The sequence below is a fragment of the Coenobita brevimanus genome, chromosome 26 (assembly GCF_032717465.1).
Source record: "Coenobita brevimanus isolate Jiangsu-jjx chromosome 26, ASM3271746v2, whole genome shotgun sequence".
NCBI lineage: Eukaryota > Metazoa > Arthropoda > Malacostraca > Decapoda > Coenobitidae > Coenobita > Coenobita brevimanus.
In genome coordinates, this window is record NC_136979.1 from 22,589,884 (window position 1) to 22,614,980 (window position 25,097).

General features: G+C 41.7%; 1 protein-coding gene across 1 annotated transcript in view; it reads left to right on the plus strand.

Moving 5' to 3' along the window:
- LOC145394076 (transmembrane protein 209) overlaps window positions 1–25,097 on the plus strand; it is a 478,224-nt gene that overhangs the window by 164,408 nt on the left and 288,719 nt on the right. The window contains exon 4 of the mRNA XM_080268043.1: window positions 6,184–6,408. Within this exon, the coding sequence (XP_080124169.1) occupies window positions 6,184–6,408 (225 nt within the window). The remainder of the gene's footprint in view (window positions 1–6,183; window positions 6,409–25,097) is intronic.

Genomic DNA, 25,097 nt, shown 5'->3' on the forward strand with positions numbered 1-25,097 from the left:
CACAACTACACCCATTATCTCAACCCAGGCAGAACATATCATCTTTGGCCTCTCTTGCAAAACACACACAACCACCTGTTTATGATTATGAAGTAATACAGGCACATACAAAAAAGACATGACAATAAGTGAAAAATACATTTTTATCTTGGTATCTTTACCTATTTGCTCAGGTTTGCTTTAATGGTTTGAATCATTTGATGCAGTGCAACGTGTAGAAAACTGTGAAAACCTTCGGGAAGTGAATGAAAATCTGGGACATGAGACTGACCTTGACTTCACCCTCTCACATATCATCTGTCAGTTCACCATCTGCTGTCATGACGAGTGGATCCTTGTTTTTTTTTCTTACTCGTGAGGTTTACTCTTCATCCTGTCCCTTTCCTCTTCCAGCCTCTTATTTTCCCTCTTGAGCTGTTGTATTTCATTTGTGGTTGATTCATTGCTCACTTTTAACTCTGTTACCTGTCTGTCTTGGTCAGCACTGCATGAGCAGATGCTCTCTAACTCATTTTTCAACATCGCCCTCTTGTGTTCTGAGATCTGTTCCTGTAACTCTGTAATTACTGCCCATACCTGTTACAATTCCCCTGCATTCCTCACAGCCACTTTCTCCACACCTGCTATTCTTGTTTGGTTCAGTTTAATGGTCCTGTTACTCCAGTCTTCTTTGGAGAATTCCATGAATTCGCTTTCACTGGATGTAAACAATGGCCTATTTCCTTCCGCCATGATGCGGTATGTACAAAAATTTAACCCACCACTGTTGTACCCCTGTTCAACCAAATCCTCCAATTCTCCCCCCCCCCCACTAAATTCAGATGGGACCATCAGATACACACTCAGTTCACATAATCATGGTAGGAAGGCCTCCATTTTGTTGCTGGTTTAACATTTCCCCATGATCAGCACGGAGTTTCTCCACTGTCGACGTCCTGTGTGTGTGTGTGTGTGTGTGTGTGTGTGTGTGTGTGTGTGTGTGTATTTACCTAATTGTGATATACAGGAAATGAGCTATGCTCGTGGGGTCCCATCTCTGTTTCTCAGTAAGTCAAATTTAGCTTTAAACTCGTTTAAGTTTTTAGACTGGACGATCTCTTTGTCCAGGCTATTCCACAGGTCTGTACATCTCTAAGGAAAACTATATTTCTTGATATCCTTCAAGCAGCTTGGCTTCTTCAGTTTCATTCCGTGTCCTCTTGTTGCTCTCTTATCCCATAAAAACAGATCTTCTTTGTCAATTTTATCTACTCCCACCATGGTCCTGAACACTGCAATTATGTCACCTCTCTTTCTCCTTTCTTCTGAGGAAGGCAAATCCAGCTTTTCCAGCCTCTTTCTGTACGACATCTGCCAGACTGGGGACCATTTTTGTATTCTCTCAATCTTGTTTAAATCTTTCTTTTTGTGTGGGGACCACATTACTGCTGCATATTCTAACCTGGGGCGAATCATGGCCACTATCAATATTTTCATCATCTCCTCATCCATATAATGAAAAGCTTCGCTTATATTAGTCAGGAGTTTATACGTCTCTCTAACTGCCTTGTTAATGTGTTTTTCAGGTGACAAACTGTCCTGGACCAGCACTCCCAAATCTTTCTCTTCTCTCGCTTTGGTGATTGGTTCGTTACCCATCAAATAATTCAATGATGGCCTCTTGGTACTTTTACCCATGTCCAATATTTTACCTTTTTTTGCATTAAATTTCATTTCCCACATCTGGTCCCAATCGTGTATCCTATCTAGATCCTCCTGCAGCATTTTACAATCCTCCTCAACCTCTACCTTCCTCAAGATCTTTGCATCATCAGCAAACAGACTTGCATAACTATTCACTCCATCTACCATATCATTTACATAAATCAGGAACATTACTGGCACCAACATTGAGCCCTGTGGGACTCCACTTGTTACTTCCCACCATCCAGACATCCTATCCTTTATTCTATCTATCTATCTATTGCCAGCGCCTCAATCCCGTTTGGGGTGGCCACAAATAAATCGCCTCCAAGTTGCCCTGTCCCCTGCCATTACACTGCCCTGCTCCCAACTCACACCCCCCCTCTCTCATATACCTCTCCACCCCATCCCTCCATCTCATCCTCGGCCTCTCCCTCCCTCTTCCCCCCTCCACCTCACTCACATACACTCTCTTCATCAGTCTTTCACCCTCCATCCTCTCCACATGGCCAAACCACCTCAGTGTGTTCCTCATAACGCTTCCTATCACATACATATCCACACCACAACGCTTCTTTATATCCTCATTCGTCAGCCTGTCTCTCCATGTGACTCCACAGGCTCCTCTTAAATAACTCATTTCCACTGCTCTCACTCTTGACTTGTGTCCTTCCAACAACGTCCAAGCTTCACCTCCGTATGTTAGAGTTGGTATCACAATACTGTCATGTAGTAACTTTTTCACATCCATGCTCACTTCCCTGTTTCTTACCACTGCTTTCAAAGAACCAGCAACCTTTCTTCCCTGCTGTACCCTTTCAAGCACTTCACCCTCCAAACCTCCAACCTTACTCATCACACTACCGAAGTATTTAAACGTACTCACATTTTCCAATTCCTCACCATCCAACCTCGCTGTACATTCACTGACTTCACCTCTCTCAAAGACCATCACTTTACTCTTCCCTACATTCACCTTTAGATTCCGTTTCTTACACACACTCCCAAACTCATCCACCAAGCCTTGCAGCTCTCCTTCGTCTTCATTCAACAACACAGTATCATCTGCAAACAACAGTACAGGGAGTTTCCAAACACTATCCTTTCTCACCAGGACCACTCCAATATTCACTACCCTACCTTGTACCTCATTTATTACCCCATCCATGTACAGATTGAACAACCATGGAGACATGACACATCCCTGTTTCAACCCAGCTTTCAAAGAAAAAAATTCACTTAGTTCACCATCCACATGCACTGCAGCCTTCGCACCATCGTACATACTCTTCACAGCATTCAGCAACTTCCCATCTACTCCATATATTCTTAACACTTTCCACAATCCTTGTCTATCCACCCTGTCATATGCTTTCTTCAAATCCATGAAAGCCGCATACAACTTCTTTCCCTGCTCTAGAAACTTTTCCACTAAAGATCTAAGAATGAATATCTGATCTACACAACCTTTTCCCTTCCTAAAGCCTCCCTGTTCTTCTCCAACTAATTTCTCTGTTCTTTCTCTAACTCTGTCTGTTTCTCAAAAAATCTCTCATCCATTCCAGGAGGTTCCCCTTCAGTCCTCCTATATGCTCTAGTTTCCACATTAGTCTCTTATGGGGTACCTTGTTGAAGGCCTTCTCCAAGTCTATAATCCACCCAACCAGGTCTCTCCTGTAGAACGTCAATCGCTCTTGAGTATAAACTCAATAAGTTGGAAACACATGACCTTCCACTTCTAAATCCAAACTGGCTATCAGCCAAAATATTCATCTCTTCCAGATATTTTATCTATCTATCTTTCAGAATTCTTTCACACAATTTTGCAGCCATGCTGGTTAGGGACACTGGTCTGTAATTCAGGGGTTCTTCCCTGTTTCCTCCCTTATAAATTGGTACCACATTTGCCCTCTTCCATTCTTGAGGCACTTTCCCCTCTTCCAGAGAACACACAAGTAAACTGTGAATCTTATCCGCCAGTTGTTTTCTGCATTCCTTCAGTACCCAATTAGAGATTCCATCTGGTCCTGGGGCTTTCCTTACATCTTGAGTTTCCAGTAATTTATACACTTCCTTTACTTGCACTTTTATATCTTTTATCACTACATTTCTAGTCACTCCCTCCCCTTTCAGAAACTCCTTTTCATTAGTGAAAATTGATTGGAAACATTTGTTCATTATTTCTGCTTGCATTATTGCATCTTTATAGACCTCTCCTTCTACTTTCAGTTTGATGATTCCTCCCTTTTGTTTCAATTTGCCATTGACAAATGTATAAAACGGTTTTGGTTCATCCTTACATTTATCTATTATACATTTTTCAAAATTCCTTTCTTCCTCTCTATGTATTCTTGTGTATTCATTTCTTGTTCTTGTATATTCTTCCTTTGTTCTGCTGTTACCTCTCTTTCTCCAGTTGTTCCACGCTGTGTCTCTCTCTTTTTTTGCTATCATGCATCTTCTATTAAACCACTCCTTTTTCCTGTTTCCTTTCCCCCTTACTCTTGGCACAAATTTTTCCACTCGAATTATAGAGGCCTAGAAAAATATCCCACTTCCTCTGTGCCTCTCTTGTTTCTTTGAATTTTCTCCAATCTGCATTTTTTTTAAATTTTCTCAGTCCTGTAAAGTTTGCTTTCCCAAAGTTATATCTTCCCTGCCTATAAAGCTCATCTCTTGGCTCTACGTTCCCTGTTATCACCTGGAACTCAATGACCACATGATCACTTTTTCCAATAGCACACAGATATTTCAAGGGTTTTATTACATCGGGTTCTTTGGTAAACAGTAAGTCTAGTCTTGCTGGTGTGTCCTCTCCTGGGAACCGTGTCTCTTCTTTGATCCATTGCAGTGTGTGTGTGTGTGTGTGTGTGTGTGTGTGTGTGTGTGCATACAGGATGAAATGCTGATATGAATTACTGCTCCTATGAACTGTCCGCTTGCATTCCTCCACCTCTATGACGGGTGCTATGCACCTGTCTAGCAACAAACTCTCATCCCTTTTCTGTCCAACTCTCTAATGCAAGAATTAACTGTTACTCCCAGTTATTCGTTTATGCAACAGTCAGCTCTGGAACTGTCTCCCTCGGTCTGTATTTCCTACTTCCTATGATCTCTAGTCTTTCAAACGCAGTGTGTCCAGGCTTCTCGAAATGAACAGATCTTGAATTTGGCTCTCTTTTGTGTTGTTTTTGTTTTTTCTTGGAAGGAACGGTTTGTGGGCTCCTGGCCTTTTGTTCCTTCTTCTTTGCATTGGGGAAAAAAAAAAAAAAAAAAAAAAAAACCTTGGGTGGTATGAAGTAGCTGCAGCGTCCACCCAATAGCCAGACCTCCTTTTACTTCCCTGCACCTCAGTATGGTGAAGGTCCCTGGTCTGATCCAGGTGAGGTGCTGTCAGCCACAAGGGGGTGCTGGTTCTCTATCAATAGGACAGCCCTGCAGAAACAGTTGCTTATCTGTGGTCAACAAGTCTGCTTGGCCAGACAGATGAGGTTAAATAACAACAGCAGAGGTGATATGAGACCATTAGAGGGAAAACCAGATAAGCGCCAAAAAAAGAAAACAGAAAAAACGCTGTTAAAGTTTGTGTACTTTAAATATGACATAACTTTTCAACCAATGAAGATATTCTGCTTTTGTTTTGTTTTTTTCCATGTAGCCTAATTCATCTACTTTTCCGTAATGATACTCAGACGCTGATAATTAGTGGTATTCTAAATGAAAAAATTCAATAACATCTTCTTTCTCCTCTTGTTAGACAACAATCGACGACAAAGTAGCAGTACTTTTACCCATGATATGTGTTATTGTAGGTCAGCTATAAGATATTGAGACTGAAAATATGTCAGTAGGTAAGGACATGTGCCTTTATGGTGGTGTCATAAAAAAAAGCTTGGTGATATGCGTCGAGCCATGCGATTGGCGCGTCTTGCAGCCACCTCCTGCTGTGTGGTGCTCGCCTGGTTTTCCCTCTCACTCTTAGCCTCACATACATGCGGCTTACAGTAAGTGCGTGTTTTGACATGAATAATGTGGTAAAATCGCCTTAACTCAAATAGGAAAACCGGACATGATGTTGGTTTCCAAGGATGCAGTACTTGGGAGAAGAAAATACTAAGCCAAAATGGACCTAATGGTAATGTCATGGAGTGGTTGGCTATCAATAGCAGTATGGTCGTTCACAGCCCTTTAAAAATCGTAATTTTCAACCATCTTAGGGACATCTTTTTCACTTAAACCCTTGTTGTAGTGGTAGAAGAGGATTTGGGGAATAAAATGGTATATGTAACTCCGTTTCTGGCCGGGGTGGCGCTTACCTGGTTTTCCCTCCAAGCGCCTCATATGTGGATGTGTAAGTTATAACATTAGCATACTGTGCAAGGGTCATACACACAAGATACTAAGTAATAGTTTAAAGTAATAAAGGTAATTATAATTTATACTGTTTTTGAAGGACCTACCCACACTTGTAACCTAACTCAGTCTATTGTATTCCTACAGATATTGGTTTCAAGTCAGCCACCCCCCAAAAAGCTACATCAACCCCAGTTGCAGACAAGAGCATTCCTCTGTCCTCACTTTTCAATGCCACCTTGCGTACCCCCTCTCCTATGACCCCTTCCACCCCAGTCACTGTATCCCCTGGGCTGTGGGCTGGCCTGTCTCACCACTCCACATCACCCTCGCCCCACTATACCTCTCTCTGCTCACCCGTACCCAGTCCAGGTAAGTTACTGGCATTGAAGGGCTACCCCATGTATGCCTTAGTTGTACTGAGTGAGTTGTATGATCTATAGTGAATATTTTTATTTAGTACCATTATGTTACTCATTCACATTTAGTTTCTAATACATGAGGGGTGATTGATGAGTTTGTGGTCTTAGGTACAATATTCAATTTTAGACAACTTAACAGTCATTTTTCAACATAGTCTTTTTGCAAATTTACACACTTGGTCCAGCAGTCATGGAGCATATGGATCCCTTCTTTGTAGAAGTTAGCATCTTGGGCCTCCAAGAAGTGATCTGCAGCATCAATGACATCATTTTCAGTGGCAAAATGGCAACTGCTGAGCTCCTTTTTCATCTTGGGGAACTGGTTGTAGTCTGAGGACTCCTAATCAGGTGAATAGGGCAGGTGTTCAATAGGTTGGAATCCACAGTCATGGATAGCCGCAATGGTCTCCGCCGACTTTTAAGCCGTAGCATTGTCTTGGTGAATGAGCACCGTTTTTGTCAGCTTTCCACTTCAATTCTTCATAATCTTCTCTCGTAGCTGCCTCGAGATCAACGTAGCAGACCCTGGTGACAGTCTGACCCGTTTCCAGGTAATCCACAAGCAACGCTGCATCTGAATCCCCCCAAAATGGAGGCCATCACCTTCCCTGTAGTCATCACTGACTTGGCCTTCTTGGGAGCCAGAGATCCTGCATGTTTCTACCGTTTCGACTCTTCTCTTATCTCTGGTTGGAAGTGGTGCACCCAGGTCTCATCCATGGTCATGAATCGCTGAAGAAATCTCTCAGGATCAGCATGAAAAATAACAAGATTGTCCTCAGACATGTTGTACCTAATCTGCTTCTCGTCATGTCCAAGGAGCTTCGGGATCCAGTGAACTGAAATAATTATGTGGAGTTCATTGCAAATAACTGCATGGACCCATTCCAGAAAGATACCCAACTCTGTGGCAGTGTAATGCTTTGTTATTTGTCATTCTGCCAAGACCATGTCATGGATTTTGTCAATGGTTTCTTGTGTGGTGACAGTGACAACCCCTCCTGGATGAGGGTCAACTTCCAGGCTTTTCCTGCCTCATTTAAATTCAGCAGCCCACTTCTTAACCATGCCTTTGGAAGGGGGATCCTCCATTAGTGTCACCTTCATGTCCTTGTGGATCTCCTTGGGTGATAAGCCCTTGATTCCAAGATAGTGGGTGACTGCACAGTGGGTGATGTTTTCCATTTTCTCAGAAATTATTGGCTCTTGAATTTCAGTTATCTAGAACAGAAAAAATACAGCGGTTACGAATTTCAAACTTCCTATGTGATCATTCAAAGAGTTGAACTGTAGAACTGTATAGCTCATCCCTTTGTACCTTAGGCCACGAACTTATCAATCACCTCTTTTATGGAAATATTGGGACCTCAAAGAGTTGATAAAGTTGTGACACCAGCAATAGTTCTAGTATACCAACCTCAGTTTGTCTGGTCCAGCAGACCCATTAACTGCACACAAGCAATTACCCCTGCAGGGTTGGCTTGTGCATTGAACCGATGTTCCCTTATGGTGGACAGCACCTTGGTGTGGGCAGGCACCGGGAAGTGTATGAAGGTTTGGATCCTGGATGGATGCCAAATTTGTGCCTCTCCACCCAGTTAACAGGAGCACCATAGTAGGGTCCATATCACCTCGTTTTTTGGTTATATGGTTACTACCCAACATAAGAAATGGTTTCCTAGGTTGCAGGAAACCATTAAACATGTCATTTAGTGTAGAATCACTTAAAGAAGATCTAGGCTGCACTATATCAAGTCAGTGTATGATGGCCACTATCACCTACCACCTTTGGAACCAATAACTTGTCATAGTGCCGATGTTGAACGGTCAAATTCCTTGATAAGTAGCCTTCGCCTAGATAAACCAGTACTGTACAATATACAGGGCTTGAAGTGCTAAAAATTTATTGTAGTGTCTTATACAGGAACAGTCCTGAAAGTAGGATTACTATCATGCATGATCATGTGGGTGTGTGTGCCAACACAAGATCATGCAAGCAGAGTGAAGGAAGTTCTGGACAAATGTGGAAGCATGCATGGAAAAGTTTGAGAGGAATGAGAGGGTGTTTTTGGTTGGAGGTATGAATGGAAGAGTAGGGAATATGAAGGTGGATGGAGTAGTTGGTGATTGGGGTGTGTCTGCAGAAGTGAATGAGAACAGTAATGCTCTAGTGGACATTTGTGCGGGGAGGTGGTTGGTGATAGCCAATACCCTCTTTAGGCACAAAATGATCCACAGGTATAATGTAGTGAGTGATGAGAAGGATGGATGGTGAATTGAATGAACAGAAGGCAGTGATTAATTGTGTGGACAAGAAAATGAAAAGGTATGTAATGGATGCAGGAGCATACAGAGGTTAGGGGAGTAGACTTTCAGACCACCACTTCGTGGTGGTGAGAGTAGACTTTCAGACCACCACTTCGTGGTGGTGAAAGACAAGGTTTGAGTGCAATGGAAGAATAGAAGGAGGAAAGGACAGGAAGAAGTAATCCATGCAAGGAGAGTAGAAAAGTTGCATGAGGATGAAAATAAAGGCAAAAAATAAGAGAGAAATGGAGGAATTATTGGGTAAATATGATCTGGAGCAGATGAGGGAGGTGGAAGGTGTGTGCAAGATATTCACAGAAGAAATCCGTGCAGCCTGTGAGGCGGTGTGTGTGGTGAAGAGAAGATGTAAGGCAGTGCAAGGAACAGCATGGTGGAAAGAAGAGGTGACACAAGCTATGGTGCAAAAGAAGAAAGCATATAGGGAGTGGTTGGGAAGCAGAGGCATGGGGAAGTTGAGACATGGAAGAGAGAGATACATGTGGAGAGGAAGAAAGAGGTGAGAAGAGTAGTAAGAAGAGAGTGGGTGAGGAATTTGGAAGAAATTTCAGTGTAAATTAGAGGGAATATAAGAAAATGTTTTGGAAGGAGGTAAAGAAAGTTAGACAGGGTGATAAAGAAGTTAGTATGGGAATGAAAGATAAGTTAGTATGGGAATGAAAGATAAAAATGGTAGATTACTAGTGGAGAAGGGAGAAAAAGTGAGCAGATGGATAGAACAATATAAGCAACTGTTAAACATGGAGAATGAAAGTAATGCAAGTATAAGTGGCTTGGGAATGGCTGGGAGAAGGAGGGAGGTGAGAAGGGAGGAAGAGATCAGTAGGATGGAAGTAGTGGAAGCAATGAAGAAAGTCAAAATGGAGTATGTGGTGAAATGCTGAAGATGTGCATGTTGGCCTGGGAGGAAGGTAGAGTCCCAGAGAATTGGAAGTCAAGGATAATTATTCCCCTGTACAAAGGAAAAGGGGCAAGAGAAGTGTTTGGTTATCATAGGGGCATTTGCCTGTTAGTGTAATAGAAAAAGTGTATGGTAGGATACTTGTTGACAGAGTTAGTGAAATAACAGAGGAATTAGTTGGAGAAGAACAGGAAGCTTTTAGGTAGGGAAGAGGTTGTGTAGATCAGAAATCCATCCTTAGGTCTTTCGTAGAAAATTTTCTAAAGAAGGAAAGAAGTTGTATATGGCCTTCATGGATTTGGAGAAAGCATACGACAGAGTGGATAGACAAGGAATGTGGAAAATATTAAGAACTATGGAGGAAATGGAAAGTTGTTGAATACTGTGAAGACTATGTATGAGGGTGCTAAGTCTGTAGTTTGTGTGGATAGTGAACTGAGTGGCTTTTTCTGTCTTAGTGTAGGATTGAAACAGGGATGCTTCATGTCTGCATGGTTGTTCAATCTGTATATTGATGGTGTTGTAAAAGAGGTACAAGATAGGGCAGTGGATGTTGGAGTGACCCTAATGAGAGAGGACAGTGCTTGAAAACATCCTGTACTGTTGTTAGCAGATGATACTGTATTGTTAAGTGAGGATGATGGGGAACTGCAAGGCTTAGTGAATGAGTTTGGGAGAGTTTGTAAGAAATGGAATCTGTAGGTGAATGTAGGGAAGAGTAATGTTACAGTCTTTGAGAGAAATGAAATCACTGAATGTACAGTGAAGTTGGATAATGAGGATATGGAAAATGTGAGTGCATTTAACCCCTTAACCGCGGGGCGTCACTTTCGTGACGCTTGGGAGCAAGGGATCATACCGCGGGGCGTCGCTTTTGTGATTCTGTGTTATTTTGAATTCACCCGGGCTTTCAAGTGGGGGCTTGTATCATCTATCAGTACTGACAATGTCCAACACTAGTCAGCACTCCTAATCTCATCTGTACTCCCATCCATTGTTGACAATTTAGCCATTTCTCCCCGTTCTTGACTCCCCTCCCTACCCCCCCTCCATTACCCTATCCTCTCGCCTGCCCGGCCATGCTACGCTAAGTAAATCTTCCCTGGAATTTTTCACTGATTTCATCCATTGAAATAAGCCCTATGTCGTATTCTTATACCAAATAATATATACAAGAAAGAAATAAGGTAAGTGAGAGTGCCATACACCTGGAATTGGCTAATTATCACCTGACAACACCTCACGTGCACTCGTTCGCTAATTTTCGCTGTTTTTTTCCCCTTGAAATATGCCGTATAATCTATTTTCGTAATAAATATACATGTAAGGAGAGAAGGGAGACGCCTAAGTGATATTTACATTCACCTGGAACTACCTAATTTATAATGTATTGTCTAGATTTCCTGCCAATCATATCAGTGCTACACAAAGCTGTTTCAAGATTTAACATTGGTAGCTCTGATTATATATCTCCTAAGTAGGCCTCTAATCAATTTTCGTAATAAATATACCTGTAAGGAGGGAAGGGAGAACCCTAAATGATATTTACATTCGCCTGGAACTACCAAATTTATAATGTATTGTCTAGATTTCCTGCCAATCATATCAGTGCTAGACTTAGCTGTTTCAAGAAGTAATATTGGTAACTCTGAATAACCCCTAAAGCAGGCCTCTAGGCTAGCTGGCCTGGCAACTGCGTTATCAGTGTAGTCTCATCTTCCGAAGTGAGAGGACGTATGTTTCATCTTGCTGACTTCAAGGCCTTTTTTCACCCCCATGCAAATGGCTCTGTGACCTTTACCCCCTACTAAACCTCGTGTGGAAAGAGGTAAAGGGCTGACAATTGATAAAAGAGTGACTACGATCTTTCTATTGAGTAAAACAGTGCAAGTGGAATTGTAAATAATGTGTAAATAATGTGTAAACAGCAAGTGAAAGTAATGAATGTAAATATACGTGAACAATGGAAAATAGTTTTATAAGTTATTTCAAGTGACAGTGCATAACACTGTAAATAAAATAGAAATGTAAATAACGTAAATAAAATTGAGAACGTAAATAGAAATGTAAATGAGTAGTATTATAAGAATACGAGTATATACCCTAGGAGTAATGAAAGTGAAAGTTTCACTCTAGCATGTCTGAATGCTATGAGTTATGAGAGTGAAGATGAAAGTGACATTCACTCTCAATGCCAGTATACAGGACGAGAAAGTGAATGCTACGTATTTTACTGAAAGAAATTGAATCCCTACAGTGACAATAAACTAATACTACTGAAGGAAACTTATGGATAAAGACTGTAGATATATATAAGTGTTATATAGTAATAGAAATATAAAGTGTGAGGGGTTTTATGAATAATAAATGACAGACTACCATGAGCGAACTAGTGCCAGTGCGACGATCAGACGCGCTCGTAATTTCCATTGCTTTCACAGTGTTTTTTTTTTTAGTATGGATCCCAAACTACTTGAAAATTGTAGAATAGTGTTTATAGTGTTTGTATCTGGCTGTGGTAATCATATTACGGGTTGTTGGGAAGTGTAAAGTGGAGACTTCGTTACCCTACTTCAGAGGTCTCCACAAGTCCTACGGTAACCGACGAAGGCTCAACAATCATTCCAGGAGAAAGCTGAAGGTATGTGCCATAAGCATATGTAATTTTATTATTCTAGGACTAATAACTGATTTTTGGCAAATACTTTTTGAGAGTCTGTCGGAGCCCAAATAACCCCACGGCACACGCAAGTAATTGGTAAACAAGCCCGCGGTGTAGGGGTTAAGTACTTGGGTAGTGTGATGGGTAAGAATGGAAGTTTGGAGGATGAGGTGCATGAAAGGGTGAAACAAGGAAGAAAGGTTGGTGATTCTTTGAAGGCAGTGATAAGAAATAGGGCTGTGTGCATGGAAATAAAAATGTCACTGCATGATAGTATTGTGATACCAGCTCTAACATATGGAAATGAAGCTTGGATTTTGTTAGAAGGACTCAAGTCAAGAGTGAGTGCAGTGGAAATTAGTTATTTGAAGGAGCATGTGGAGTTACATAGAGAGACAGACTGACAAATGAGGAAGTGAAGGAGGGTTGTGTTGTGGATGTGGATGTAATAGAAAGCATTAGGAGTAATACATTGAGGTGGTATGGCAATGTGGAGAAGATGGAGAATGAGAGAATGAGGAGAGAGTATGTGAGTGAGGTGCAGGGGGGGGAGAGGGAGGGGGAGGCCAAGGCTAAGATGGAGGGATGAAGTGGAGAGGTATATGAGAGAGGGGTGTGTGAGCCGAGGGGAGGGCAGTGAAATGGCGGTGGACAGGGTGTCATGAAGGCGATTTGTTTGTGGCCACCATTTGCAGGATTGAGGCATCTGGCAGTAGATTGATAGATAAATTTTTTATGGTGTTGATGGTAAGCTGTTGAAGGCCATTAAGAGCTTTTATGATGGCAGTTTTAATAAGGGTGGGTAAGCATCAAAATGGATAGTTTGAGATCAATATTGAAGTGAGATGAGGTTGTATGATTACCCCATATCTGCTCAGTGTAAATTTGGATTTGGTTATGAAAGAAAGAAAGAACTTGAATTTCAGAGAGAAGGATGATATTGAATGGTGAAGGATGAAGTTGCTTGTAAATTGTGGACAAGAGCTTGTAGAATGATGCATGGTTGTCTGGATGTCAATGAGTGTCAGAATTTTAAAAACAGTAAATGTGGATAAGAGCGATGGTATGGTTGTTGAGAGAAGTGACTTACAGTGTGATGTGGTGGTGAATGGAGAAAAATTTGAATTAGTGAGGGAGTTTAACCCCTTAACCGCGGGGCGTCACTTTTGTGACGCTTGGGAGCAAGGGATCATACTGCGGGGCGTCGCTTTTGTGATTGTGTTATTTTGAATTCACCCGGGCTTCCAAGTGGGAGCTTGTATCATCTATCAGTACTGCCAATGTCCAACACTAGTCAGCACTCCTAATCTCATCTGTACTCCCATCCATTGTTGACAATTTAGCCATTTCTCCCCGTTCTTGACTCCCCTCCCTACCCCCCCTCCATTACCCTGTCCTCTCGCCTGCCCGGCCGTGCTACGCTAAGTAAATCTTCCCTGGAATTTTTCACTGATTTCATCCATTGAAATAAGCCCTATGTCCTATTCTTATACCAAATAATATATACAAGAAAGAAATAAGGTAAGTGAGAGTGCCATACACCTGGAATTGGCTAATTATCACCTGACAACACCTCACGTGCACTCGTTCGCTAATTTTCGCTGTTTTTTTCCCCTTGAAATATGCCGTATAATCTATTTTCGTAATAAATATACATGTAAGGAGGGAAGGGAGAAGCCTAAGTGATATTTACATTCATCTGGAACTACCTAATTTATAATGTATTGTCTAGATTTCCTGCCAATCATATCAGTGCTACACAAAGCTGTTTCAAGATCTAACATTGGTAGCTCTGAATATATATCTCCTAAGTAGGCCTCTAATCTATTTTCGTAATAAATATACATGTAAGGAGGGAAGGGAGAAGCCTAAGTGATATTTACATTCACCTGGAACTACCAAATTTATAATGTATTGTCCCAAATTTATAATGTATTGTCTAGATTTCCTGCCAATCATATCAGTGCTAGACTTAGCTATTTCAAGAACCAATATTGGTAACTCTGAATAACCCCTCAGCAGGCCTCCACGCTGGCCCTCCGTTATCAGTTTACTCTCATCTTCCAAAGCGAGGGTACGTATGTTTCTTCTTGCTGACTTCAAGGCCTTTTTTCACCCCCATGCAAATGGCCCTGTGACCTTTACCACCTACTAAACCTCGTGTGGAAAGAGGTAAAGGGCTGACAATTGATAAAAGAGTGACTACGATCTTTCTATTGAGTAAAACAGTGCAAGTGGAATTGTAAATAATGTGTAAACAGCAAGTGAAAGTAATGAATGTAAATATACGTGAACAATGGAAAATAGTTTTATAAGTTCTTTCAAGTGACAGTGCACAACACAATGTAAATAAAATAGAAATGTAAATAACGTAAATAAAATAGAGAACGTAAATAGAAATGTAAATGAGTAGTATTATAAGAATACGAGTATATACCCTAGGAGTAATGAAAGTGAAAGTTTCACTCTAGCATGTCTGAATGCTATGAGTTATGAGAGTGAAGATGAAAGTGACATTCACTCTCAATGCCAGTATACAGGACGAAAAAGTGAATGCTACGTATTTTACTGAAAGAAATTGAATCCCCACAGTGACAATAAACTAATACTACTGAAGGAAACTTATGGATAAAGACTGTAGATATATATAAGTGTTATATAGTAATAGAAATATAAAGTGTGAGGGGTTTTATGAATAATAAATGACAGAGTAACAAAAACGAACTAGTGCCAGTGCGACGATCAGATGCGCTCGTTATTTCCATTGCTTTCACAGTGTTTTTTTTTTTGAGTATGGATCCCAAACTACTTGAAAATTGTAGAATAGTGTTTATAGTGTTTGTATCTATCTGTGGTAATCATATTACGGGTTGTCGGGAAGTGTAAAGTGGAGACTTCGTTACCCTACTTCAGAGGTCTCCACAAGTCCTACGGTAACCGACAAAGGCTCAACAATCATTCCAGGAGAAAGCTGAAGGTATGTGCCATAAGCATATGTAATTTTAATATTCTAGGACTAATAACTGATTTTTGGCAAATATTTTTTGAGAGTCTGTCGGAGCCCAAACAACCCCGCGGCACACGCAAGTCATTGGTAAACAAGCCCGCGGTGTAGGGGTTAAGCATCTCTGTGCAATGATAGGGAAGAGAGGCAAATATGTAAAGGAAGTAGAAAGTGGGTAGTACAGGGAAGGACAGCAGCTGGTGCTATAAAGCTCTTGATACAAAGGAAATACCAGAGTGTGGCAGCTGTGAGAGGCATGCATGAAGGACTTTTAGTGCCTACAGTAATGCACAAGCATGAGACTTCGGTGTGGCATAAAAACGAAAAGCCATGAATAAGAGCAGTGGAAATGGGGTTAAGAAATGTATGGAGAGCAGAGAGTGGATAGGATTTTTGAAGATATGGAGTACAGAAGTCTATGGATGCCAGAATCAGAGTGAGTTGGCTTGGATGGTATGGTTATGTGGAGAGAATGGATATGAATAAAATGGTGAAAATGGTATATCTGCATGAGTTTGAAGGTGTGAGGAGACATGGTAGACTATAAAATGTGGTTTGATATGGTAAATGTGTGTGTAAGAAAGTGAGATGTGGAGGATGATGGGTGTACAGAACTGACAGTGGATCAGATTAGAAAATTTTTGCATGGAAGAGTGTATGATGAGGCTAAGACACCCCACCCTCCTTTTTTTCCTAGGTGAAATGATAGTTTCCAATTAACTCCATCCATCCATCCATCATCCAATCCTACGTTGCCCCATGAGGAACATAGGAGCCCGGGGCTTGGCAGTTGGTCCTGACATTTAATATGAGAGTGACCAGCCTCACTCATCCCTGAGTGGCATTACGTGAGCAGTAAACCCCAACCGCCCCATGGATATAAACCTTCACCGGCTCAATCCGATTGGGGCACAATAATTACCCACTAAACCACCAGGCGCCAAAATTTGGTTATATGGTTACCACTCAACGTAGTAAATCGTCTCCTAGTGTACAGGAAACCATTTGGCTTGTCACTCAGTGTAGAGTCACCCACGGGCAGAAGGAAGAGGAAAGAATGAAGGAATGAAAGACAGAAGAGGGAGTGTAAAGTCACCCGCAGGCAGAAAGACGAGGAATGAATGAAGGAAAGAAAGACAGAAGAAGATGGAAGGAAAGAAGGATGGAGGAGAGGACAGGGCAGACACCCGAGAGTAGCATTACATTGAGTGAGTGGATGGTGAGCGCCCCCAACTCCAGCTGGTAGGAAATATGAAGCACGTAAGTGTGTGTTTATACCTGTGAGGTGGAGTCAGGATTGTGGGGGGCATGAGGTATGAGATATGAGAGTATGGCCCATCTAATTGGGCAGACTTTTGTTGAGTTTCTCCCTCTGTCAGGTTTTTCTTGCTTTGCAGGCTCTTCCTAATCCCGTCCTTAGGTGGGAAAAGAGGTCTGGATGATGATAATGATGATGATAATTGGTACTGTAGTAAGCAGTACAGTATATTTCTCAGCTAAAGCCAGTATGATAGGCCAGTGAGTTCCCTAGGGAATCTTCTCATCATGAAAACTGAGTGATGTTATTGTATCATGCCAGAGGCATTGCAAAAATAAGGTTTAAACTTAAAAATCAGAAGAAGGAAAAATCTGGTGTTGGTAGATACGATATTGTTAAGCTTAGAAGGGAAGGAGAAGAAAAGGAGGAATTCAGATTAGAATGCAGAAATAGGTTTTTGGTGTTGGAAACGTTGGAAGAGGGGGAGAGAAGTGTAGATGAGATGTGGGAGGATGTGAACAAAGTTTTGCATGAGACTGCTGAATGTACGATTGGAAGGAGACATAGATTCAGGAGAAAGAAATGGATATCAGAGGAAACGTGGGATATGATAAAAAAGAGAGGTGAGGCTAAATTGAGGAGTGAGATGCAATGCGTTGATGAACGAGAGATTGAATTAGCAAGAGCTGCGTACTGGAGTTTGAATTCAGAAGTAAGAAGGTTAGCTAGGAGAGATAAAAGAAGATATGTGGATGAAAAGGTTGCAGAGACTGAAATCTTAATAAACAAAAATGATGGACAGAGTCAAAGAATAGCATATGAATCGATTAGAGAACTGAGTGGTAATGCAGGTAAACGCAAGGAAATACCAGTTAGAGACAGGGAAGGAAATTTATTAACCAAAGATGGAGATATTAAAAATAGATGGAAAGAGCATTTTGAGACAGTTCTTAATAGACCAATACCACCAGAAGAGGATATACCGTCTGCTCAGGAAGATTTAAATATAGAAACAGGAGAGTTGAGGCTTGCAGAAGTGGAGAAAGCAGTAAAACAGTTAAAGAATAATAAGGCACCAGGGGAGGATGGTTTATTTCCGGAAATGTTTAAAGTGGAGGGGGATAGATTAATAATGATCTTGACCAAGCTATGCAATAAGATATGGGTGACGGGGTTACTACCATCAGTTTGGAAGAATAGTGTAATTGTTAAAGTTCCGAAGAAGGGAGACCTGAGTGAATGTGGTAATTGGAGGGGAATCTCTTTGTCACCGATAGCTTTGAAAGTTTTCAGTAGAGTGTTGTTAAATAGGTTGGAGCCGGTGGTTGAGGGTATTCTGAGGGATGAACAGGCTGGTTTTAGAAAGGGACGTGGTTGCAATGATCATATCTTTATAGTTAGGCATTTGATGCAGCAAGTTAATGAAATGAGAGTACCGTTAAGTCTTTGTTTTGTTGATTTTGAAAAGGCTTTTGATAGTGTTTCGAGAGAGACTATGGGGAAGATCATGAGACATTATGGAATACCAGAGGGGTTTGTGAGGGTCATTATGAACATGCATGAGGACACATTTTGTAAAGTGATGGTTGATGGTTGTCTGAGTGATTCGTTTGAAGTCAAGTCCGGAGTAATTCAAGGTGGTGTTCTATCGCCTTTACTATTTATATTGGTCATTGATTACATTATGAAACGCGTTGGAACAGAAACCGGTGCTGGTATACTTTGGGGAGAGAATAGGAAACTTTTGGATTTAGATTATGCAGATGATATAGTTTTGATTTGTGATGGGCCAGAAGAGATGCAGAGAGTGTTGGACTGTTTGGTGAGTGAAGGTCGCAAGGTGGGTTTGGTTATTAATTGTGGAAAAACTGAAATAATCAATATGAATATGGAAAATGCGCAGGAATGTGTAATTGGAGGTATGGTTGTAAAGCAAGTTGATAGGTTTAAATATTTAGGTACAGTAATCCCGCATATTTCGCGGTAGTTACGTTCTTGTAACCCCCGCGAAAATTCAATTCCGCGAATACTCTACTAACAATTGAATCTTACACTTGTGTCCACCATGCTGCCCATCACACAGTCCATGTCCATACTGACTGCGAGACAATTCGCCGTCAGACAATTCCCCGTCAAAACATGGATGATTCCCCTTCAGAACAATTCGCACCCTGGACGATTCCCCGCCATTCTATAAATATACTAATCAATACTTTTATCAATATACTTATTAATTAATCAATACTTTAATAACTATATTTCAGGGGGATCCAGCAAAGTCTATGTTCAGTAGCGTAGGTTCTGGATATTATTTATTAGTTGCTCCTTTAGTCAATAATTAACTTGTTTCTTCCTCGCTGTAGTTGCCTTTGAATTATATTCTAGCGTCACCCATAGCTATCTTCATTAATGAAGGCGAATTGTTTTGTGTTTGTTGTGACTGCGAATTGTCCCGAAACCTCCATACTCATCCCGAAATACCTTCTTACAAGATTGAAAGCACATACTCCATTATGAAGGAAAAACGTAACCACCGTACTGTAATACACAATTATCTACACATTTATTCACAAAACAGTACAAAATAAAAAGATGCATTAACTGGTGATAGCAAACACTCCCACGGTCGTTTCTTAGCTTGTCCAGTAACACAATTTTCTCTGCTAAGGTCATAACTTTTCTTGATCGTTTTGTCACTTTGGAGTTCTTACTAATTGTATTATTAGCCTTTGGTGAGGCTGGCTTACGTCCTGGGGCCATGTGGAAAGCAAGTGGGAGGCAAGAGGCTCATATCATACTGCGGTTACAAGTACAACATACACGTGAGGCAGTCAGGCGTGGACTGAGGAAAGCGGGGCAGAGAGCAGTGTTGCCATATCCAAACAACGAAATTATGCTAGGGCAATGAAAAAATTATGCTAGATTGAGCAAATTTGTTCCAAGTAAAAAATGAATTATGCTAACTTGAAGCTAAATGATAAAATTCTATACATATTCGTGCAACATATCAATTATGTATTGTTTACTATGAAAATATTAAAATGAACCTACATACAGTAAGAGGATAAATATCGGTTTTCTGCCCATACTGCTTTTTCCCACGAAACTTACGTTTTTCTGATGGATTTTGATGTGATTCATTTGATTTTGAGCATCATTTCCATCAGAAATAACCAGATTTTGAGATATGACCCCCCCCATCCCCCTGCAATAATGGGGGATCTTTGGGGAATCGGAGGTTATAGGGAGGGGGGGAAACACAGAAAATGGTCATTTCCGACTGAAATGAAGCTGAAAATCGAATGAATCATACCAAAATCCATCGGAAAAACCTAGGTTTCATGGGTAAAGTACAAGCTCAAACTTATCCTAACCTAACCTAACCGAACCAAACCGAACCTAACCTAACCTAATCCAACCTAACCTAACCTAATCCAACCCAACCAAGCCCAAACTGAAAGTAACCAACTATTCAAACATCTTACCTTATTCGTCTCTCCCTCTCTCTCTCTCTCTCTCTCTCTCTCATTTGTAGCTTTTATAAAATTATTCCAAAAATATTCCATTCCATTCTATATTATGCTAGAATGATTCTAAAACTTCTAATATGCTAAAAAATATTCCAGACTCGAAAATTTTATCAAAATTATGCTAAAAGAATAAAATTATGCTAGATATGGTAACACTGGCAGAGGGGCCACGGGAAAGGGACAGACTACAGAGGGTGGCGTGAGTTTACCGCGCTACAATTGGAAGCTGCGGGAATTTCAAATTTTTTGTTGTCTGTATATTCAAGGATATTTTAGTTGAACTTATTAATACTAAGAAAATCCGCGAGAGGGCAAAACCGTAGACAAAAAATCCGCCAAAAATGCGTGAGTACTGTACTTATTTAGCCAAGGATGGTTCTTTGAACTTTGAATTCGAGGAAAGGTTAAAGAAGGCTAATCAGGCAATGGGAATGCTTAAAAATATTTGGAATAATAAAAATTTTTCTGTGCATACAAAAATCAAACTTTATAAGGTAATGGTTAGGAGTATCTTAATTTATGGACACGAGTCTTGGTACAGCACAGTGACTATGGAAAATAAATTCTTGGTGTTTGAAAATAAAGCACTTAGAAGAATATTAGGAGTTAAGTGGTGGGAAAGGATACCAAATAGTAGAATTAGAGAAATAACGGGAGTGCAGCCGATCGATGAATATGTTAGATTCTCACGATGGAAGTGGCTAGGACATGTGTATAGGAGACAGGGAATAGTACGAGGTACACCAGGGTGGGTGGCACTTGGTAGGAGAGGTAGAGGAAGGCCAAAAGAGACGTGGGTGAGGACAATGAGACGGGAAGCTGGAGATGAGTGTTGGGGAGATCTTGAGGAGTTAGCACAAGATAGGATGTGGTGGTGTGAGTTCATCGAGGCCCTATGCATCCCCGAGGGTGCCACAGGAAATGATTGATTGATTGATTGATATCAGTGTTCTTCTCTTATAGTTAAACTAGCAGGGGTAACCAGCGTTGCCCGTGCCAAAAAGACGAACACTCTGATCCTATTTGTTCTAGTTCAGTCTTTCTTTCTACTTCAGAAAGTCCATGTACCTCTTAAGCTTATGAAGAGGGGTTATTAGAGGTCCAGGAACTTTCTGTTTCAGCTTTTGTAAACTAACGCACAGTATTTGTACGCACTTGTTTACTATTACCTTTGACCTCAAGTGACCTCCAACCAGTGACTTCAAATGACCCTGGAAGTCAACCTCACAGAGCCTGTTTCAGAACTGGAGGTCATGTGAGTCTTTGCGAAAAACTGGGCTGCTGGGTCCAGTCATTCGAGCGTGTACTACTGGTGACCTCAAATGACCTCCGACTAGTGACCTCGAATAATCTCGTAATTCAACCTCACATAGCCTATGTCCGAAGTGGAGGTCATGTGAGTCTCTGCACCATGAATTGGGCTGCAGGGGTACCTGGCATTGCCTGGGCCTAAAAGGCAAATACTCTACTGGTGACCTCAAATGACCCAGATCTGAATTTTGACCCTCCTAAAACCATCCTTGGATCATCCTGATTCAGAATATGTATGGGTCTGTGGGTCTCTGGCTCTTGGTTTGGGTGTGATTGAAACACAAACAAACAATGCTGCTCAATATATAGAGAGAGAGAGAGAGAGAGAGAGAATTTTGTGTGGAAAACTTCTAGAAGAGGGGTGAACTCATCCACAAGTGATGAGGTAGAAACAGTAAATGTTAACAATAAGCTGTAAAGGTAACCTAAAGGGGGGGGAGGGCAGAGACAGCGTCACATACAATGCAGTGCCATGAGAGAGAGAGAGAGATTTTTTTTTTTGTGCAAGAAAGAAGGAACCAAAGGCCAGGAGCCCACAAATCGTTCCTTCCAAGAAAAAACAAAAACAATACAAAAGAGAGCCAAATTCAAGATCTGTTCATTTCGAGATGCTTGGACACACTGCGTTTAAAAGACTGGAAATCATAGGAAATTGGAAATACAGACAGAGGGAGGCAGTTCCAGAGTTGACCTGTTGCATAAATGAAAGACTGGGAGTAACGGTTAACTCTTGCATAAGAGAGTTGGACGGAAAAGGGATGAGAATTTGTTGCTAGGTGGATGCTTTGTGCCCGTCGTAGAGGTGGAGAGATGCAAGCAGACAGTTCAGAGGAGCAGTGACCACTGAAGTAACAATAGGAAAGAGATAAAGATGCAACAGTGTGGCGAAGAGACAGGTTGAAGGGAGCCAGTAAGAGGAGGAGAGTTGATGAGACGAAAAGCCTTTGACTCCACCCTGTTGAGAAGAGCTGTATGTGGGAGCCTTCCCATACATGAGAGTTGTACTCTAAACAGTGGTGAATAAAACCTGTGTATCAAGTCAACAACTGTGCAGGGTTAAAGAAGGTACAAAGTCGGCTTAGCACACCTAATCTCTTGGAACAGATTTTTCAAGAGATGCAATATGATTTTTCCAAGATAAGTCCTGAGTGAATGAAACCTCAAGCATGTTCAAGGATGATGCAGGATTGAGCTGGATATTATTAAGCCTTAGAGGGTACTCCTGTGGAAGATTGTGTTGGGTTAATAGGTGTAAAAACTGAGTTTTTGATGCATTAAAAACAACAAGATTATTTTTACCCCAGTGTGAGACATGAGCCAAGTCAGACATTAGATGTGCCATAGCCTCATCCCTTGTTTGTTGAAGTAACTGCTGAGATGGACGTTGCGGGAATCGTATGGAAAGGTGAAGGGTGGAATCATCAGCATATGAGTGGATAGGGTTAGATGTTAGATGCACAGCTTCTCTGAACTGTCACTGCTCCTGTGAACTGTCTTCATACATTCCTCCACCCCTACGTCGGGTGCGTAGCACCCGTGTAGCAGCAATCTCTCATTCCTTTTCTGTCCAACTCTCTAATGCAAGAGTTAACCGTTACTCCCAGTCCTTCATTTATGCAACAGGTCAACTCTGGAACTGTCTCCCTCTGTCTGTATTTCCTGCTTCCTATGATCTCCAGTTTTTCAAACGCAGTGTGTCCAGGCGTCTTGAAATGATCAGATCTTGAATTTGGCTCTCCCTTGTGTTTTGTTTTTCTCTTGGAAGGAACAGTTTTGCGGGCTCATTGCTCTTGGTTCCTTCTTCCTTACATTAAAAAAAAAAGCTTAGAAGGTCATTCATGAATGAAAGGAAGAGTTGATGATAGAACAGAGCCCTGATGAACACCATTGTTGATAGATCTAGGAGAAGAATGATGGCTGTCTACAACAGCACCTATAGAATGACCAGAAAGGAAGCTATTGATGAAGGCACAGATAGAAGGATAGAGAAAGTAAGAGGGGAGTTGGAAATTAAGATTTATGCCAGACTCAATCGAAAGCCTTTGAGATGTCAAGTGCAGTGGCAAAGCTTTCGCCAAAGTCCCGAAAGGAGAATGACCAGGAGTCTGAAAGGTAGGTGAGAAGATCGCCAGTGGAGCGTCCCTGATGGAACCCGTACTGACGATCAGAAAGAAGGCTGTGATAAGAAAGATGCTTTAAAATTTTTCTATTAAGAATTGACTCAAATACTTTTGAAACACAGGATGTTAAAGCAATTGGACAATAGTTAGAGGGTTGGGAATGGCCACCCTTCTTTGGGACTGGCTGAATGAGAGTGAACTTCCAGCAAGAAGGAAAGGTACAAGTTGATAGACAAAGGCGAAAGAGTTTACCTAGGCAGGGTGTAAGCACTGAAACACAGCTCTTGAGGACAACAGGAGGGACTCCATCAGGCCCATATGCCTTGTTAGTATTGAGGCCAGTGATGGCAGAAAATACATCAGCTGAAGAAATTTTACTGTCAGGCATGAGGAAGTGTGAAGAGAGCGTTAGATGCGAGAGGGATGTCTGTTGAGCAAGGAAGAGTGGCTGTGCGTGACAGAAATAAATGGAGAGAAATTGTGAATGAATAAGTGATGACGCAGCCCTGAGGGGATATTCTCCCACATTTGGTCTGATCAGCTAGTTAGGTCAGGTGTGGGTAAGGGGATGGGTCTGTTATGATGTGGCAGTGGTAAACCAGTTCTGCTGTCGGGCCCTGCTGCGGATGTCACTGATTGCATTGCGCAGTTGACCCTTGTGCGGTGTGGTGCAGTGAGGATCTGTCCGTTCTCCCCTTTGGGGCTAAGATGCGAATGAATGTGTTTGAATGGATGAGTAAATAGGGAGTGTGTCGTCCTGTCTTGGCTACCTCCCTTTCCTTGGGGGAAGCAGCCTAGGTATATAGATAGATAGATAGAGAGCATGAGGAAGTCAGAGGATAACCCCAAACTCAGGCCCCATACTTGGACATGTCATTTCAGTTTCTTGAAACAGTAAGACCCCCCTCCCCTCTTTCCCTCTCACAGAGTTAATAGATTAATAGCATACTTCTCGACACTGGGTTAAGTTGGGAAAGTAAAGGTCAGGATGATTGCCTCATTACAATGGTAGTAGTAGTAGTTGTTCCCGAGGCAGCCTGGCCAAACAGCCCTGAGTCCTTAAGGAAGGCCATGGCTGAGACTGGGCTTTCCCACAGAGCTCTCAAGGAGTGTGTGTTGTGTTATTGGTGCTGGTGATTGTGTGCAATACAGTCTTCCAAAATGTGCTTAATAGTATGGGGTGCTGTATTGCATCCTGGACAGGTGTCAGCGATGGAGTCATCCAGCCTCTTCTGATAAGAGGGCTGGATGATGCCCACATCTCAGCCTGGCTAGGTGGACCCTGTCCTCATGATGGAGATAGGATTCAGAAGGATGGATATCACTAGGCCATGCATGCAGCTGTATGTTGTCTTTAAGTGACTGAATGGAGCAGCGAGTGATTTGAGTATGGATATGCTTCTGGAAGCTGGTCTGAGGTGGGCGAGCAGGGAGAGATGACAGTATTTGTGTGTGATATCGTGTGCTGGTTGTTGTTTTGATGTTCCATGGTGTGTGTGGATGTGCTGCCATGTAATGTAGTGGATGG